The sequence below is a fragment of the Balaenoptera acutorostrata genome, chromosome 18, assembly GCF_949987535.1.
Source record: "Balaenoptera acutorostrata chromosome 18, mBalAcu1.1, whole genome shotgun sequence".
Lineage (NCBI taxonomy): Eukaryota > Metazoa > Chordata > Mammalia > Artiodactyla > Balaenopteridae > Balaenoptera > Balaenoptera acutorostrata.
The window spans coordinates 10,445,026-10,466,199 of NC_080081.1; the positions used below are offsets into that span (position 1 = coordinate 10,445,026).

The following is a 21,174-nucleotide window of genomic DNA, read 5'->3' on the forward strand; positions in this document are numbered from 1 at the left end:
TCCTAAAGAAGATGAAACAGATACATAGCTATGTCGCAGATTCAAAAGATGAGACTCATGGAACGTGTTAAAAATTGTTTTAAATATTCACAGGTAATTTCAAGATTATCAAAAATAAAAAAGATAAAACTCACAGAGAATGTTGGCCCACTGTTGGATGCTACGACATTATAAACTTCATCATGCAGTTTTATTGAGAGCTCCCAGTTGGCCACTTGTGGTTTTACAATAGGAACTCTGAAGTAGAAAGAAAAGAAAAAGAGTTAATAATTTTATATTATTCTCTCTCAGTAAACTGATTTTCCTTTGACATTAAGTGTACAGAGTAAAACCGCCAAACCCTGCATTTCAGAACATTTTATTTCACAAGGTTCTATCCTTGGAAAAAAGCTTTAAGATGGAAACTAGAGAGATTAAAAACAAAAAAGCACACACACACACACACACACACACACACACACACAGCGACACTCCAAAGACAACAGCAGTCATTCTGAAATAATTGTGGTACCATCACCTCGTCTATGAATTAGAGCTGCTTAATTTTGACAGTCCTTCAAAAATTAACCTTCTTTAAGCAATGTTCATTTCTTTTCAATATTTGGTCATTGTTCAAGACTGTTTTTAAAACCTTACAATGCTAATCTTTTCTTTTCTTCCAGGTTGAGTTATAATTCGTATGCAAAAAACTGCACATGTATACAATTTGATGCATTTGGACATATTTATTCACTCATGTTACCATCACCACAATCAAGGTAATAAATATATCCATCACCTCCAAAAGTTTCCTTGTGCCCAACTGTTTTGTTTCAGTTTCTTGTTTGTTTGTTTGTCTGGGTGAGAAAACAACATCAGTGATGCTAGTCTTAACACACAGGTCTTTTCTTGTGAATGATCAATATTACGTGCTCCAGAGAAATGGGGACAAGCAGCCAGAGACAAAAAACATTTTTGGAATACAAATGTTTCTCCCAATTTTTTTTTTTTTTTTTTTTGTGGCTGTGTTGGGTCTTCGTTTCTGTGCGAGGGCTTTCTCCAGTTGCGGCGAGTGGGGGCCACTCTTCATCGTGGTGCGCGGGCCTCTCACTGTCGCAGCCTCTCTTGCTGCGGAGCACAGGCTCCAGACGCACAGGCTCAGTAGTTGTGGCTCACGGGCCCAGTTGCTCCGCGGCATGTGGGATCTTCCCAGACCAGAGCTCGAACCCGTGTCCCCTGCATTGGCAGGCAGATTCTCAACCACTGCACCACCGGGGAAGCCCCCAAGTTTTTAAAGTAACAAAATTTTAATGATTTCTGAATTAACCTAATTTAAGTATGGCATATTTACATTATTTATAGTTGTGAAGTAATATTGACTAAGCACTAAACATGTAGTATCAAGACTCTGGCTTAATTCTTAGTTCTAAAAAAATGCTGCAGGCTACGTTTTAATGAATTTCAAAGGAGTCTCTGTGTAGTCAATAAAAAAAAGTCATAGTCAAAAAAAAAATTATGATTAGAATCAAATAACCTCTATAGAGTCACGATGTCTAACGGAAGATGATTAATAAATTTAGGTGAATATTTGTATTCAGCACACTACTTACTGAATTATTTTCTGAAGATGAAGAAAATGTTTTTAATACTACACCGATAAAAATTAAAGTTGAAAAAAATGCATAAACAAATGAAGACTAATGCACACTGTAGGCCTGGAAGATTCTTTTTTGGCAATCTGAAGAGGATCGTTTCAGAGGACAGAGCTTCACGCATGAGAGCTTGAAAGAACAACAGGGGAGGAGAGAGGAGGGAGAGGAGGAGTGGGGAGAGAGAGAGAGAAGGCACATGGGGCGGAGAGGAGGGAAAGGAGGGGGGTGACTCTGCGATCCAGCGTGGCCTCTGTTGGCATCTTGTCCACAGGGCATCTGTTTGTTCATGTTTGTCTCCCCCATTGGCCTGTGGGCTCCTAAAAGCCCAAGATCATGCCTTATTTTATATCCCCAAGCCTCAGCACAGGCTGGGGAGAAAGGGCTGAGGGGGAAAGTGGGAAAGAAGCAGTGGAGCATCCACTCGGGGCCAAGCCCCTCCCAGGAGACGCCGTGTCTCCCCAGGGACACGGCGTGAGCCTCGAGCTCCCAGGCTCCCCCGGGCGGCCTGGGACAGTGTGCATGACCTCACTACGCTCACCTGGTTCAACTTCAAATGAGCTCAACACCCCATCCTCTCAGGAGTACTGCGACGACAGAAACCACCTCACAGCTAGATTACTGTGCAGCCTGGCTTTCTGGACTCTGCCACCCTCGATAATTAGATCACTCTCCTGCTCAAGACTGTTCCATGGTTTTCTATTTTACATCAGGTTAAACCTTAATTAATCAACCTATCATTCAAGTTTCTTAAAGAATAAGTCCCCACTCTCTGCATTTAATTTTATTTCTGATTATTCTCTGACTTGTATATCTAGTTGGGCCAAGGCCTGAAATTCCTTCACAAACCAAACTGAGCCAAGCTGACATGAGCGGGAGAACCAAGCACAGTGGTTACAAACTCAGGCGCGAGTGACTTGCCCAAGTTGGTAGAAAACCCAGCTCTGTCATTAATCAGCTCTGATCTTGAGCAAAAGTCTGTTTCCTTATGTATAACATTAAGATATAATAGCGTCTGCATCATAGTGATGTATTGAGGATAAAATTAAATAATGCATATAAGTGTTCATTTTTATTATGATGATTAGTCCCAACTCTAGGCCTATACTCTTGTTTTCCCCCATAACTGAAATCCCATTAAGGAAACTTTAAATTCCTTCTCTCTGCTTCTCAAACTAACAGATTTTTCAAAAAGAATATTTATCTTCCTCACCTAATTATAGTACAAACTTCAGTGATCTCCTTTCTACTTAACCTCTAGTATACGCTTAATACTTTTCACAATTCAGTGGCCCAGTAAGTCTTTCAAGTAAATGTGGAGCCCAACTTCCCAAGAGGCTTCTTGGGAAGTTGTTGATCCTGACATCCTGTTCGAAAGCAGAACACATTTTCCCACAGAAAGCAATCTTACAGATGGTGGCGAGATGTAGTCGCCACTCTTTGGAACCTAACTACTATTTATTTTTCCACTGTTTTATTTTGATCCACATCTGTTTCATATGTTTTAGAACCTGCCCCAAGAGGACCTGTAGAGAGAGCATAGGCTCTTCTGAGTTGAAATGCTTAGGTCTAATCTCAGCCCGTTCTCTTACTAGCATTGTACCAGGAGCTCATTCAATCCTTTTGAACCAAAATTTCCACACCTGTAAATTAAGGATCAGAGCAGAGTTGGTGAGGTAACAGGGGAAAGCTGCTGCTGCTTCTGAGCATACGACTCCTGAAGCAGCACTTTTCTAACCATATAGAAAGAGGCTTCTCTGTGAAAGCAAGACCTTGAGACACCAAGAAAAGAGGGACAAACTGTGGAATCTCTTTATATGAGTTCACTCTTCTACAAACAAAGTTTGCTAAGATTCCTTCTGGCTTTACATAAGTTTGAAAGTAGTTTGTTTTGTTTTGTTTTTGAATAAAATGGATGGGGTTGGGCATATATGCCCAATATAAATATCAATAAGCTCTACAATAGAAATAAACTATAACTATAAAGATAATAATACATATCAACCTGAAAGTATATGTGCTCTATTTCTGCAAAATTATTGAAACCAGATTAACAAGAATTACTTCGAAACAATGAAATTACCTCCACCAGCACAAACATGTCTATAATGATAATAATTACCTAAAGTTATATTTTAAATTTTAAAAAAGAATTATATTTCTTCACTAAATCCAAAACAGTCTCAAAGAAGATTTTATGAACAACTCTCTGAAAGGGGGGGGGGGGGAGTCTTGGAGCTTTACTCAACTCACTGTAGTAATGATATACAGAAAAGAGCCCCCTCTACTGAAGTGTCTGTCTGTCTAGTGAAAGAGGCTGACATCTGATCAAAAATTTCATCTATGTGACTTATTAGTTAACTGGAAAGCTGATACCATTTAAGCTACTACTTCAAAAACAAACAAACAAACCAGTAAAAAGGAATTCACATAAACAGCTACTCACAAAGCAAATCAAATAACAGCTCTTACCCAGACCTGTCCACTTTGATTATCGTCAGCCAAAATGAATATGCTCAATTAAACTAAATTTTTCTACATTTTATGGTAAAAAGCTGTCAGCTGATTGTCACAACTGTTAATGCTAATACATTTCAACTTATTGGAATACTTTACTCAAAAAGGTGCAAGGAATACTAACTCAAGTATGTTGCTATTGCATGTCATTTGTTAAAGCAGATTTTGTGTAAACATAACTAACAGCATCTTTACTTATCAAGGATTATAAGCATCTCAAAACCGTAGTATCAGACACTCAGAAATGCTGGTTTACAGTTGTGCCATTACCTATTTAGGAGTGAAATACTGAGTTAAAACAATGTTAGTGGTCAAAGAATCATTAAGCAATCCTTCATCATAACTTTCACAGTGGGTGGTCTGTAAAATGATCAAGAATAATATGCTGCATTCCACGGCTGCAGAGGTCAGCTTCTGCATACAAATCTTTGCAGGAAGAAAAAGGCCTTCAGAAAAGTGGGCCATTCATCTGCACCAAGTTCAGAGAATTTCCAGCACGGTGAAAAGATATGTTATGCAAGCACATAGATGTATTCAGTGGGGGTAGACAGAACCAGCTACATGGAGACTACAAAGGAGCCCTCCCATGGCTCATGAATAAGTCGAGGAAATGATCAGAAAAAAAAGGAGAGAGATGTTTAGACAGATGGCCCACTTAAAATGCCTGAGACAGGGCATAAGCAATTTTAATGAAACTTTAGATCTAGCATATGAATTGTGTCTTATTTCCTCCAGGAAAAAAAAAAAAAAAAACCCAAAGAAGACAAAAATTCAACAATTCGCTGAAAAACCCACTTTTAGCAAGTTGGGATGGAGGAAGAGTTTTATTAGTGTGATAAATTCACATAAAATTCTTCACAAAGCCATCAGCTATCAAAATGAATATACAAAGCATGGAATGAACAGATTAAAAGAATTTTAAACAGAAGTCTACTGCCAAACCAAACAAAAATCTAAGCCTTATTATGTGAGAACTTACAACACTCCAACATTAAAGTTCACTGCAGAAGAAAGATAAAAGCAGCATTTTCAGAGAACCTCTTCAAAGCTAGAACTTGTCATAGTGGAGGAATAGACTTCTGACTGTATGCAGTTTAAAATGTGTACATTAGAATGTAGAAGACTGTGTAGAAGAATGTGTATCACAAAATAGTGCTAGAAAGAGTTAAGGAACGTTAACAAGTCTGGAGTCTTAGCATTACACAAATGACACCTGAATCTAGAAATGGATAGTATGACTTATAATCTTAAACACATTTTAATATTATGCAAAGCCTATTTTCTTCTTCCACCCATAAGGGTTTATGGTTCTCAATTTGAACTTTGGGCACAACTAGTGAAGAAAGGCAATGATGGTGGTGATTAACCATCACCCCTGCAGGCCCTCGTGTCTGACTGACTGATCACTGACCACAAACGCTACATGACCTTTACAAGTTACTATACTCCTTGTGCCTCAGTTTCCTTATCAGTAAGACAAAGACAATAAGAATACTTAATTCACATGTTGATTAAATGAAATAAAAGGTATAAAATGGTTAGACTGGTGCTTGGCACATAAAGGCTAAATAAGAGACACTATCATCATTATCATAATTTGGTGCAATAATATCTGAAGTCCGCCTCTATTATTTCAACAACTTGTTGTTCAACATTAATATACAATTTACATACAGTGAAATTCAAAAACCTTAAGTTCCATCATTTATCTTCCCCACAACAGTTCAACAATAGCGTCACATAAACAAACTTCAAAAATATGCATTCTCGTGCGTGGTTTTTTTTTTTTTTTTAATTTATGGCTGTGTTGGGTCTTCGTTTCTGTGCGAGGGCTTTCTCTAGTTGTGGCAAGCGGGGGTCACTCTTCATAGCGGTGCGCGGGCCTCTCACTATCACGGCCTCTCTTGTTGCGGAGCACAGGCTCCAGACGCGCAGGCTCAGTAATTGTGGCTCAGGGGCCCAGTTGCTCTGCGGCATGTGGGATCTTCCCAGACCAGGGCTCGAACCTGTGTCCCCTCATTGGCAGGCAGATTCTCAACCACTGTGCCACCAGGGAAGCCCCTCGTGTGTGGTTTTTACCCACTATAATTCTTCTGAGGTTCATTCAAGTTGAATCATTCATTCTTTTTCGATTGCGGAGTAGTACTCTACTGTATAATACAAGCATACTAAAATGCGTTCACCCTTCTGTTGATGGGCATTTGGGTTGTTTCCAGTTTGTGACTCTTATGAACAAAGCCGCTATAAACATTCTTTGTACAAGTCTTTTTTGAGGACTTACGTTTTCATTTCTTGTGGGTAAAAAATCTAGGAGTGGAAATTCTACGGTGAACATATGTTTACTTTTACAAAAACTGCCAAACTGTTTTCCAAAGTATTAAAACATACTTATACTCCCATCAGCAATGGAGTTTGCTCCACAGCCTTGCCACCATGTGCTGGTGTTAGTCTTTCTACTTCTAGCCAGACTGGGGGCTGAGAAACCACATCTCTTCATAGTTTAATATGCATTTCCCTTAGGACTAATAATGTTGAACACCTACACGTTAGCGCTTATTGGCCACTTGTATTCAAGTTTTTGCCCATTTTGTATTAGGATGTTGGCCTTATTATTACTGATTTGCAGTTCTTTACTTCAGATAGAAAGCCTTTGTCAGATTTATGTATTATTAATATGTTCTCCCCCTCTGTGGCTTGCTTATTAATTTTCTTAAAAAATCTTACCTTCAGGGGCTTCCCTGGTGGCGCAGTGGTTGAGAATCTGCCTGCCAATGCAGGGGACACGGGTTCGAGCCCTGGTCTGGGAAGATCCCACATGCCGCGGAGCAACTGGGCCCGTGAGCCACAATTACTGAGCCTGCGCGTCTGGAGCCTGTGCTCCGCAATGAGAGAGGCCGCGATAGTGAGAGGCCCGCGCACCGCGATGAAGAGTGGCCCCCGCTTGCCGCAACTAGAGAAAGCCCTCGCACGGAAACGAAGACCCAACATAGCAATCAATCAATCAATCAATCAATCAATTAATCAATAAATAAATCTTTAAAAAAAAAAAAAAAAAAAAAATCTTACCTTCAGGAGAATTTTTAATTAAAAAATTAATTTTTAATCTTTTACAGCAGTTTAAGGTTTTCAGAAAACTTCAGCAGGAAGTACAAAGATTTTCCTAAACATACCCTCACTCACCCCACCCCTGACACAGTATCCCTGTTAATTAACATCCTGCATTAGTGCAGTGCATCTGTTACAACTGATGAACCAAAGCTGATACATTATTATTATTAACTAACGCCCACAGGGATCACTGTTTGTGTTGTACATTCTAGGGTCTGAACAAAGGTATAAGGACATGTATCTACCATTAAAGTATCATACAGAATAGATTCCCTGCCCTAAAAAATCCCGTGCTCTACCTATTCAACCTCCCATCCTCACCCCCGCCAAATCCCTGACAACCACTGATCTTTACTGTCTCCACAGTTTCGCCTTTTCCAGAATGTTGTACAGCTAGAATCATACGGAACGTAGCCTTTTCAGATTGGCTTCTTTTCATTTAGTATTATGCATTTAAGGTTCCATGTCTTTTGTAATTACAGAAGAAATATTCTTAAAGAAAACGCCATCATGCTAGAAGAAAGATACAATGATGTCTCATTTTAATTTCTAAAATTTGAACTTCTATTACACCATCAGGAAAATAAATTCTTAAATATAAAATATATAATAATTTTTTAAAACTGTAAACAGCTTTAGTGACATAAAATTCACACATCATAAATTTAACTCACCTGAAGTGTACAATGCATTGGTTTTTGGTATATTCACAGAGTTGTGTATCCATCACCACAACCAATTTTAAAACATTTTCATAACCCCAAAAGGAAACTTTGGACCCATTAGCGGTCATTTCACATTTCCCCCTCTGGCCTATGCAGTCCTATGCAGCTACTAATGTACACTCTATTTCTACACTTTGCTTATTCTAGACATTTCATATATAATGAATCATAAAATTTGTAGTCTCTTGTGCCTGTCTTATTTCATTTAGCATAGTCTTTTCAAATTTCACTCATGTTGCATGAAGTATCTCATTTATTTTTATTACTGAATAATATTCCATTCTATAAATACACCACATTTCATTTAACATTATATATCTATCAATCACTTCATGGACGTTAGGGTTGTTTCCACTGCCTGCTTATTATGAAAAATGCCCACTATGAACATTTGTATACAACATTTGTGTGGACATATGGGTTAATCTCCCTCGGGTATATACAGCTGAGAGTGGAAGAGCTGGGTCATGTGATGCTGTCTTACATTTTGAGAAACTGCCAAATTACTTCCAGGTTTGCATCATTTTACTCATAAATTTCCACCAGGAATGTATAAGTGTCCCAATTTCTCCACATCATCAGCAACACTTCGTCATTGTCTTTTTGATTATAGTCAGCCTAGTGTATGGAAAGTGGTATCTCATTTTGATTTTGATTTGCATTTCCCTAATAACTAGTGATGCTGAGCATCTTTTCATGGGCTTGTTGACCATTTGTATATCTTCGCTGGAAAAATTTCTATTCATTCCTTTGCCCATTTTTTAATTGGGCTGTCTTTTTTATTACTGAGTTGTAAGAATTCTTTATATATTCTAGACAAAAATCTCTTATCAAATATATGATTTGCAAGTATTTTCCTCCATTCTGTAGGCTGTCTTTTCACTTACTTGATGCTGTCCTTTAAAACACAAAAGCTCTTAATTTTGATGAAATACAATTTATCTATTTTTTTTTCTTTTGTTGCTTATGCATTTGGCTCTTACATAAGAAATCACTGACTAACCAAAAGTAACAAAGATTAACTCCTATGTTTCCTTCTAAGAGTTTTGTAGTTTAGCTCTTAGTTTCATGCTTTTTTTAAAAGCTCATTTTTGTGCACAGTGTAGGGAGGGATCCAACTTCAATTTCTGACATGGAGATATCCAGCTACCCCAGCAGCATTTATTGAAAACAATTATTCTTTACCCATTGGATTGTCTTCATAACACTTGTTGAAATCAACTGATCATACTGTTAACAATTTATTTCTGGACTCTTAGTTCTATTCCATTGATCAACACATCTACTATCCTATGCCAGTACCACACTGTCTTGATTACTGTAACTTTGTACTAAGTTTTGAAATCGGGAAGTATGAGTCCCCCAGCTTTGTTCTTCTTTTTCGAGATTGTTTTGGTTATGCTGAATCTCTTGCATTTTCGTACAAATTTTGGAATATGATTATTTCTGCAGAAAAACACAGCTGGGGTTTAATAGGGATTGCATCAAATCTGTATATCATTGATATTAGGTCCTCTGATCTGTGAATGTGGGATGCTAACCCATTTATTTAAATTGTCTTTATTTCAACCATTGTTTTGTAGTTTTCAGTACACAAGTCTTACACTTCTTTTTTTAAAAATTTGTGCTTAAGTATTGTATTCTTTTTGGTGTTTTTGTAAAATAAAATTGTTTTGTTAATTTTATTTTTGGTTTGTAACACCGTTATTGCAAAAAAATAAAATTGATATTTACATATCATTCTTATATTCCACAACCTTGCAAAAGTCATTCATTAGTTCTAATAGGGTTTTTTGTGAATTCCTTAAGATTTTCTACATACAAGATCATGTCACCTGCAAACAGAGGTAGTTTTACTTCTTCCCCATCTTGATACCTTTAATTCTTCTTGCCAAACTGCCCAAGCTAGGCACTCGAGTACAATGTTGAAAAAACTAACAGCAAACTTCCCTGTCTTATTCCTGACCTTAGCAGAAAAAACATTCAGTTGTATACCACTAAATATGATGTTAGCTGTGGATTTTTCGTAGATGGCCTTCATTAGGTTGAGGAAGTTCCCTTCTATTCCTAATTGGATTTGAGTGTTTTGGTTTTTTTTTTTTTTTTTTTTACTAGATTTATTTATTTATTTATTTATTTAGGCTGCGTTGGGTCTTCGTTGTTGCATACAGGCTTTCTCTCTAGTTGTGGCAAGCGGGGGCTACCCTTCGTTGCGGTGCACAGGCTTCTCACTGCGGTAGCTTCTCTTGCTGCGGAGCACGGGCTCTAGGCACACGGGCTTCAGTAGTTGCGGCACATGGGCTCAGTAGTTGTGGCTTGCAGGCTCTAGAGTGCAGGCTCAGTAGTTGTGACGCACGGGTTTCGTTGCTCCGCGGCATGTGGGATCTTCCCAGACCAGGGCTCGAACCTGTGTCCCCTGCATTGGCAGGTGGATTCTTAACCACTGCACCACCAGGGAAGTCCCTGGTTGAGTGTTTTTATCATGAAAGGCTGCTGGATTTTGCCAAACGTTTGTCCTGCATTTATTGAGATAATCCTGTGATTTTTCCCCTTTACTCTATTAACATGATTTATCCCATTGACTGATTTTTGGATGTTAAACCAACTGTGTATACTAGGATAAAACTCACTTGGTTATGGTATATAATCATTTTATATATTCATGAATTTAGTTTGCTAGTATTTTGTTGAGGATTTTTTGCATTAATATATATGAGGGATATTGGTCTTCAGTTTTCTTTTAACATCTTTATCTGGATTTGGTTTCATGGTAATACTGGCCTTGGAGAATGAGCTGCAAATTTTATCCTTCTTTTCTATTTTTGGAAGAGTTTGTGAAAGATTAGTATTAATTAATTTCTTTCTAAATACTTCACTGAATTCACCAGTGAAGCCATCTAGTCCTGGGTTCTTCTTTCTGGGAAGTTTTGTGATGACTAATTCAATCTCTTTCAGGTCTATTCAGATTTTCTATTTCCTCTTGAGTTAGTGTCAGTAGCTTGCATCTTTCTACAAATTTCTCCATTTTATCTAAGTTGGCATGCAATTGTTCACATTATTTCCTTATAATCCTTTTAATTTCTGTAATGTCTGTATGTATAATCCCTATTTCATTACTGATTTTAGCTATTTGAGTCTCTTTCTCTCTTGGCCAGTCTACCTAAAAGTTTGTCATTTCTGCTGATCTTCCCAAGGACCAAATTCTGCTTTTACTGATTTCCTCTATTGTTGTTCTATTCTCTATTTCATTTATTTCCTCTCTGATCTTTAGTATTTTCTTCCCTCTGTTTGCTTTGGGTTTAGTTTGCTCTTCTTTTCCTATTTTCCTAAAGTGGAAGATGAGGTGACTGATATGAGATCTTCTTTTTTAATATGTGTTTACAGTTCTAAATTTCCCCCTAACCACTGCTTTAGATGCATCCCGTAAGTTTTGAATGTTCTAATCTTGTTTTAATTCATTTCAAAGTATTTTATAATTTCTTTGTGATTTCTTCTTCATTCTATTAGTTATTTAGGAGTGATTTATTTAATTTCCACAAATTTGTGAATTTCCCAAATTTCCTTCTTTGTTGATTTCTAATTTCATTCAACTGTAGTTGGAGAACATACTTTGTAAGATTTCAATCTCATTGAATTTATCAAGGCTTGTTCTGTGGCCTAGCATATGACATGGTTTACCTTGGAAAATGGTACCCTTGCACTTGAGAAGTTGCATGTTCTCCAGTTGAATGTATTGTTCTAAATAGATAACTATTAGATCTACTTGGTTTATAGTGTTGTACAAGTCTTCTACTTCCTTGTTGATCGTGTCTAGTTGTTCTATCCATTATTGAAAGTGGAGTATTAAAATCTCCAACTATTATTGTTGAATCGTTAATTTCTCCTTTCAGTTGTCTCAGTTTTGCTTCATGTATTTGGGGATTGCATTATTGGGTAACATATATGCTCAAAATCATTATAGCTTTCTCAAGGATTGATTGTTTTATCATTATAAAATATCCCTCTGTCTCCAGTAACAATTTTTTTCTTAAAATTATGTTGACTGATATTAGTATTATTAATAATAATTATACTAGTATTACAAACATAGTATGTCTGATAACTCTCTCCTTTTACCTTCAGCTACTGTGTCTTTGAGTCAAAGTATATCTATTGTAGAAAGCATATAATTTGATCTTTTTTTTTTTTTAGCATCTTTATTGGAGTATAATTGCTTTACAATGGTGTGTTAGTTTCTGCTTTATAACAAAGTGAATCGGCTATTGATCTTGTTTTTTATCCCCTATACCAATATCTGCCCTTGACTGGAGTGCTTATTCTATTTATTGATACATTAAATTAAGCAGGATTTATTTTTTGCTCATTAAGCAGGATTTATTTTTTGCTTTTACTTTTACTTTTTGCTTTCTATCTCATATCTTTTTTGTTCTTCTATTCCTCCATTACTGCCTTCTTTTGTTTAAATAGATATTTCCTAGTGTACCAATATAATTCCCTTGATGGTTCATATACTATTTTCAAAAGCTATTTTCTTAGTGGTTACCTTAGGGATTACAATTAGCACCTTATATTTAACCACCATAGTTTGGATTAATGCTAACTTAATTGCAAAAGCATATAGAAAATTTGCTCTGATATAGCTTTGTTTTCCCTACCGTTTGTCTTCCTGTTGTCATACAAGTTATATCTGTACATATTGTGCACCTATCAACTTAGAATTATAATTATTGCATTATGCAGTTGTCTTTTAAATCAGAAAGAAAACAAAAAGATATTACAAACTAAAAATACATTTATATTGTCTTTTATATTTACTGATGTAGTAATCTTTAACCAGAGCTCTTTTTTTTTTTTTTTTGGAGGGTTTTCATTTTTGTTTTTAATGACTAATCTTGCTTTTTGTCACTTGGTAACCAGTGCTCTTTTTAATTCACATGTATTTAACAGTTTCTGTTTAATGTCCTTTCATTTCACCCTGAAGAACTTCCTTTCATATTTCTTGTTGGATAGGTCTGGTAGCATTGGATTCTCTTGGGTTTTGTTCAGAATGTCTTAATGTCTCCTTCATGTTTAAAAGATAGTTTTGCTGGATATAGCGTTCTTTGTTGACATTCCTTTTTTTTTTTTTTTTAATTCTTCAGCACTTTATATATACCATCCCATTCTCTTCTGGACAACCTGGTGATGTCCAGAAGAGAATGGGAGCTCTTGACCTTATTAAGGATCCCGTTTACATGATGAGCCATTTTTCTCATGCTGCTTTTAAGATTCTTTTTGGTTTTTGACAGTTTGACTATGCTGTGTGTAGGTGTAGATATCTTTGAGCTTACTCTACGTTGGAGCTTATTAAGCGTTTTGAATGTGCAGATTAATGTTTTTCATCAGATTTGGGATGTTTTCAGTCACGCTTTCTTTAAATATTCTTTCTGCTCCTTTATCTTTCTTCTCTTCTGCTTCTGGGACTCTCAGCATGCATGTTGGTATATCTGATGGTGTCCTAAAGATGTCTGAGGCTCTATTCATTTTTCTTCAGTTTTCTTTCTGTTCCTCACACTGGATAATCTCAATTGATACGTCTTCAAATTTGCTGATTGCTTCTTCTGCCGCTCAAATCTACTGTTGAGTTCCTCAGTGCATTTTTTCACTGTGGGCACTGTACTTTCATCTCTAGAATTTTTATTTGCTTTTTTAAAAAAAATCATTTCTCTCTTTTATTGATATTTTCTATTTAGTGAGATATGGTTGCCCTACTTTCCCTTAATTCTTCATATCGGATTTCCTTCAGTCCTTTCAACATATTTTTAACAGGTTATTAAAGATCACTGTATAATAAGTACAACATTTGGGCCCCTCTCGGGCAGTTTCTATTGACTTTTTATCCTGTGAATGGGACATATTTGCATGTTTCTTTACATGTCTTGTAATTTTTTTATTGAAAATGGGCCATTTAGATAATGTGGCACACCTGCAAATGATATTCTCGTCCCCTCACCAGGACAATCTGGACTTCTCCTCTAGCCGTTTTCAGAGTTGATAATTATCTGTTTAATGTCTACATATCTCATTCTATTTTAAGTTTCCTAAAGGGCAGAAACTGTTTTATTATTACTCTAAGCCCAAGCATCTTATCACAAGGAGTACTATTTGTTATCTTTGGAACAATCTAAAAACTCTAATTCTAAAGGTAGAAAGTTATCATTAAAATACATATTCAGGAAATTACTCTAATGACAGAAAGTGACCTTTGTAAAGTAGATGATCAGGATATTGGTCATCTAAACCAATGTTATCTAGATTCAGGGCTGTTAGTTACATATGAACATTCAAGGTATGAAATTAGTCTGACACGCCGTGAGAAAACAGAAATCCCAAAGAGCACTAAATCATAAAAAACTTTTTAAAAAAGTAAACTAAAAAAGTGGTTTAAAAGAAAAAAATAGGCAGCTTAATTCAGAGTTTATCCTACAGATTAATGTGAAAACTTCAGTGATTGTAATAATGGAATATAAGGATACTTAAATAGCTACTACGCTAACATCTTTTAAAAATAACAACGTTTTCAAACAACATGGGTTACTAGTCTCTGCCTTTCCTTTTCTTACACATTTCTTTATATTTCTCAGAATATTCCAAATTTCATAAAATTTATTCACAGAACAAATTTTACTGAAACTATTATTTGGGATAAAGATGAAAAGGTAGCTCTGTAAGTAGAAATTCAAATCTATTCAAATCAAAGAATCAAGATGTAAACATAATGCATTTTCAACTTTCACTAATATATAATACACACACAGAAAAAAAATTTTACTGAAAAATCATGTAATGTCTTCAAAAGATATATTTCTCCATTTGCACCAATTCCATTACTCTTGCATTTTTACTTAACTCAGAATCTCTCTAAACCACCTTTAAAGCTTTTTTTGAAACAAGGCTGAACATAAATATACAAATATTCCTCCATTACCTACAGCAAATTGCCTTACACAGATCAGCTCACTTGGATTTTTAATAATAATTTTTGAATTATGTAAATTAATCATTTGACATTTTATTATGAATGCAGTGATAGTGTTGATTTAGTTTCAATTCCAAAATCAAGGATTTCATTATCCTATAAAACATATCCAGAGTTCAAAGTATTTAAGGAGGGTTAAACAAAATGCAAACATGTAATGCAATATTAAGCATGTGAAATAAAAACTTGATGGCCTAAAGAAAGCATGCTATGCTGTTACCCTGGTGACAGGTTAAAAAAGGGATTGTGAGCTGAATAGCTATATGATATGAAATTAAAATGTTTCACATTGAACAATCCAAAATGAATTGGGAAAGGTTAGAGTAGAGGAGAGAGAAATCAATTCTCCAATGGCAATGGGTGAATGGGAAAGAAGTATGAATAGGATTTGCCAGTGGGGTGCAACAGCTGCCAAATATCCTGCAGCCAAAGAATTACAATAATACTGATGAAGTGTGCAAGAGCTTTTGGAATCATTGCAGGGAACAGAGAAATTCTCCTTCAATAATGAGGTTATTCAGTCTTCCATTCAGCTCTTATAGTAGAATTAAAAAAAAAAAAAGAAAGAAAAATATTTTAAAATGTAATATTTAGCAAAAAGTGTATAAATATGACATCCACTTAATCAATATTTTGCGCTTAGTCTCAGATAGGTTTCTAAATCGTCCAAGACAGTCATATTAAGTAACTGAAAATATTATAACAGAGATATTAAAAAGTAAGGCTAGCGTAAAGGATGATGACTGAATTGACATTTTCTTCCCTCTTGGTGCTTTTAGGGGACTCATTTGCTTAAATGAAAGTACATATTTCCAGAAGCATAGTATAGCTATGTATATTCGTGAGCATACACCAAAAGTACTGTTGTTAATTACATACTTAGTTATCAGAACATCAATTTCATTGTCATAATGAAGTAGCTTATCTGAGAACATAAATAAAACAAGTATGACATAAAAGTTGTCATTTGTTGTCACAGATGGTATAAATGTGTTAATAATTTGATATGTCCTTTTAAATTCAGAAATACTTAAGTAGGTGGGAATGTAAATTGATACAGTCACTATGGAGAACAGTATGGAGGTTCCTTAAAAAACTAAAAATAGAACTACCATACGACCCAGCAATCCCACTACTGAGCATATACCCTGAGAAAACCATAATTCAAAAAGAGTCATGTACCAAAATGTTCATTGCAGCTCTATTTACAATAGCCAGGACATGGAAGCAACCAAAGTGTCCATCATCGGATGAATGGCTAAAGAAGATGTGGCACATATATACAATGGAATATTACTCAGCCATAAAAAGAAATGAAATGGAGGTATTTGTAATGAGGTGGATGGAGTTAGAGTCTGTCATACAGAGTGAAGTAAGTCAGAAAGAGAAAAACAAATACAGTATGCTAACACATATATATGGAATCTAAGGGAAAAAAAAAAAAGGACATGAAGAACCTAGTGGCAAGATGGGAATAAAGACAGAGACCTACTAAAGAATGGACTTGAGGACACGGGGAGGGGGAAGGGTAAGCTGGGACGAAGTGAGAGAGTGGCATGGACAATATATACACTACCAAATGTAAAACAGATAGCTAGTGGGAAGCAGCCGCATAGCACAGGGAGATCAGCTCGGTGCTTTGTGACCACCTAGAGGGGTGGGATAGGGAGGGTGGGAGGGAGGGAGATGCAAGAGGGAAGAGATATGGGAACATATGTATATGTATAACTGATTCACTTTGTTTTAAAGCAGAAACTAACACACCATTGTAAAGCAATTATACTTCAATAAAGATGTTTAAAAAAAAGAAATTAAAAAATAGAAAATAAAAAAATAAAACCAAGCCAATCAGTGAAAAAAAAAAAAAAAAAGAAATACTTAAGTAAAAGAGTCAATATGCACTGTCCAACAGTACTTGCTCTTCCTTGGGAATTACTTTCACATGGCTAATTTTTTCTATGTTTCTTTCCCCAGTTATATTTCATTGATTATGATCATATTTCAAAACCTTAAACTTTTATCATCTAACTGAAAACTTAATAATGGGTGAATGAATTATAAATCTAAAACCAGGAAACAACATTCTTTTTTAACAGCAGGGGAAAAAAAAACAAACACAGATAATTGCATCTGTCAGGTAAAAATCAGTAAAAAAATTGATTCTCCATTTTATCAGGAAGCCAGATGAGGAAAGAAAATACTATACAAATGTAGACACAATGACTGCAGTTCAAGTGACTGTCCTTTCCCATTATGCTACTGTGACTAAAAGAGTTAAACTGATGACAGGCTATGTAGCTAGTCAAGATACTAGGTAATATATACGTTCTACGCAGTAGGAGCTCGAAGTGGTGGTTGTACACTGACTCCATGCACCCAAAGTAATCCTCCACAAAAGTGAACGCTACACTTTTAAAAACCTTTCAGACTGAAGTCTTTTCATCAGTATTATCACAGGCCATAGTGAAGGTGTTCCATTTCCTAAGTCTTTAACCTCTGCTCAAATATCAAGAGAGAAAATAGAGGGTTTAAGTAGAAACCAGAAAGTAAAAGGGTCAGCCTCATGCAATCCCATTAGGATCAGAGCTGAAAAAGATTTCAGGAGGACTCATCCAATCCAACACTGCCACTTCTCAGAGGAGGAAACTGAAGTCAAAAGTTGAAGCATTTTGCACAAAGACTTTACCACCTTGATACTTAGTAGTGGTGCTGGGACCAAAATCCTGACTCCTGACACCTTACTCGGTGCTGGTCCTGCTGCACCACACCAAATACTGTGACATTTCAGTGCCAGATGAAGGAGCCAAAAGAACCAAAGATGATACAATTTTCCTAGCCTGAATGACTGAATAGAAGGACTGCCATAAATAAAAGAAGCTACACAGAATTCTGTGTACACATCTACAGTGTTAAATAGACGTGGGGTGCACCATCGCACTCTGCACTGCCAGGGACCACCAATATCACATAGCCTAATGCAAATTAATTCGCAGATTCATCAATCCTATATGAGCAAGATTTTCCATTGTATGTTAATTTTTTTCAAGTACTAATGTTGCACAGTCCTGGAAAACCACTTTTTCAAAAACCAATACAGAGAAATGTGGACAACATAATGGTATGTAAAAAGAAAAAAAAAAAAGGCACTCTTTCAAAGAGAATGGTCCATTTTCTGTAGAATCTAAATAATACATTAACTATATGTACATAAATATAGAAACCCTAAGAGTTGCCAGTACTTGCAGTCTCCAATTTCTCTCTTCCCATGTTTTCTTGAACCCTCATCAATTCAACTTTAACGACCACGTCCCACTCAACATTCCTGAAAACTGCTTGTCAAGGTCTCCTATGACCTCCACATTGAGAAATTCAATGGTCAATGGTCATTCTCATATGTGACATATTTCAGTTGAACACTCTTTTCTTCTCTTGGTTCTCTGAACTCCACCTCCGCCTACTTTTCCATCTATCTCCTCTGCCGTTCCTTCTCAGTCTCCTTTGCTGGATCTGCCTGATCTTCCTGACTTGTTAACGTGGGGTATCCCAGGGCAGGCCCAGGACCTCTGCTCCCTACTGGTCTCCCAGCTTCCACTGTCACCCCTTTTGAGGCATTTACAGCAATGCAGGCACAATGATCTTGTTATTACATATGTCACATCAAGCTCTGCTTTGCTCAAGACCCTGCAAGGGCTCCCCATTGCTAGAAGACCACCTAACACAACTCCATCTCTACTACTCTATGGCTTCCTCCCTCCTCTCAAATTGCATTTGCCTCCTTGCCATTTCTCAAACAGGCCGACATACTTGACCTCAGGTGCTTTTTACATTAGCTGTCTCCTCTGATTAGAAGGTCCTTCCTGCAGATATTCACATGACTCACTCTTTTCCTCCTTCAGGTCTTTGCTCTAATGTGAATCCTCCCATCCTGCTAATCCATCCTGCCATCCACTTCCCTGCAATCCAAAGTAAAACTACAACTAGCCCACCATCCACCCCAGGATGTTCTATATCCCTTCCCTGTTTTGTTTTTCACCAAAGTATTTATCATCATTTGATGTATTACTACATCTGTTTTGTCTGTCTACCTTCTACTTAAATGTAAGCTCTATAGGGGCAGGATATTTTTTTAATCATTTTGTTCCCTGCTAAATTCTCTAAATTTTTCTAACTCAATTCTTATAATGATCAATAGGTAATTTTAAAAGACGTGATTATATTTAATATCCGTATCTGACTTTCTTATTCAGTAAGGAATGGAAGGCTACATATTTAATGTAAGAAGAAAGATTTCAAACCAATAGCTAACGTACCCATTGACGTTGAAACACTCAAGGCATTCGAGTTACTCAGGAATAAAACGAGTATATATCATTGCCACTACCCTTAAAATAGAATCTCTGTCATCAGAGACTTTAGAAAAAGAAAATTAGGGAGGGACAGCTAAAAGTTAATGAGCATCATGTTAAGTATTTTATATCTCATTTGACACTGACAAACACTCTTTAAGAACCGCTATTATCTCCACATTACAGGTGAGGAAACTAAGTCCAAGAGAGGCAAAATAATTTATCCTGAAATAGTAGCTAGGGATCAGCAAAACCAGGGGGAAATCTAAGTCTATGGAACAAAAGCCTGCGCCCTTAAACATGAAACTATAGTGGTAGTTCTAGCCAGTAGAACAGGACAAGCAAAATAAATACTGGGTTGGCCAAAAAGTTCGCTCAGGTTTTTCCATAAGCTCTTATGGAAAAACCCGAACAAACTTTTTCGCCAACCCAATATTACATCCCATACAAAGGAAGGCAGGGAGTTATTATTAGAAAATGTAGTGGTCACTTTAGTTGATCCCTCAACATCTATTTCACACCAGAAAATCAGTCCCAGACAAACACGATAATCCAATTCCCTTTGCAGTGACTGGTTTAGGAACGGGATGAGTTCTCTCTGGTCAACGAGAACTGAGAAGTAGCTGGTTGGGTAACACTTGGGAGAGATTTCCTCACTTCTTAGAGACAGACACAATCTGGATTTGACTCCTGAAACTTCTACAGCTATCCTGCTATCACAGCCTTCTGACAAAGCACAGAAGAAAGCAAGGCTGAGGAGCTACAGAGAAGCGACGTCAGCAGATGCACTTCCGGAGCCTTGTCCTCTCCGTTCTCCGAGCCTCCTGTTCAACAAAGATGTGTCAGTTTGAATAAGGGTTTCTGTTACTTGTACACAAAAGCACCCAAGTGATTCAGGAGGTTATATGATTGCCCTTTTTGAAATCAAGTAAAAAGTTATTACAATGGCAGAGGTGGACCTGAACCAGAGTAAAGTAAGAGGAGGGTCGAAGATCAGAAAGGTGAATCCTGACCAGTGAACAACATTTGGATCTAAGGAAAACAGGCATTTTGACCAAAATTAAATGAAAGATTACTGAAAGAAACTAAATTTTTTTCTTTACAAGATTCTCCTCCAATCATTAGCAGTTAGTGAAACAAATTATTATACCAAACCACAATGCCAACAAAATAATTTTAGCTTCAAATAACATGAGCAATTGTTTAACACAACTTTTAATGATTCATTTCTGTCAATAAAAGTGTTTAGGAAAAGAATGATTACAAAGAAAAATAACTCCATGCTAAGACAGTATATGTATTTATGTAAAAACTTAATTCACTTCATTTACAGTCAAAGAAAAATTGCTATTGTTTCTGACATTAACTGTTCTCCTTTTCTAAAATACACTATCTTTTTACTATCCAAATACTATGGGTACATATTATTAAAGTTTTTTCCAAGTCATAAATGATGAAAGCGTAATACCCATGGAGAAATTGGGAAAATAAGACCAGCAGCCAAAACAAGCAGCACAAAGGAAGTGCTGCAGGCTACTGGGTTTGGAGGCAGAAGAGTACATGAGCACACCCATGACACAGCAACATGCAGCCACACCCGGAGGCTGACTTTGGACTCCATTCCCCAGGCCATAATGAAAACACGACTGTGAAGCCAAAATGTGAAGAGCCAACCACTTTACACCAGCTCTGGTGTCAGGGACCTCTTCAGCAAATAAGCAAAAATAGCTTCGATTCACTTTTGCCTAAACAAGATTACGCTCTGTCGAAAAAGACCAGTATATTTTGTTAAACGTTATAGGTCTCTGATGGTAACAACTTTACGGTAAACT

At 36.5% G+C, this 21,174-nt stretch overlaps 1 protein-coding gene across 3 annotated transcripts in view; it reads right to left on the minus strand.

The window, feature by feature from the left end:
* Positions 1 to 21,174, minus strand: part of PCCA (propionyl-CoA carboxylase subunit alpha) — a 367,760-nt gene that overhangs the window by 132,496 nt on the left and 214,090 nt on the right. For all 3 annotated transcript variants that reach the window (XM_057532677.1, XM_057532678.1, XM_007196809.3), the window contains exon 19: positions 135 to 237. In XM_057532677.1, coding sequence (XP_057388660.1) covers positions 135 to 237 — 103 coding nt within the window. The remainder of the gene's footprint in view (positions 1 to 134; positions 238 to 21,174) is intronic.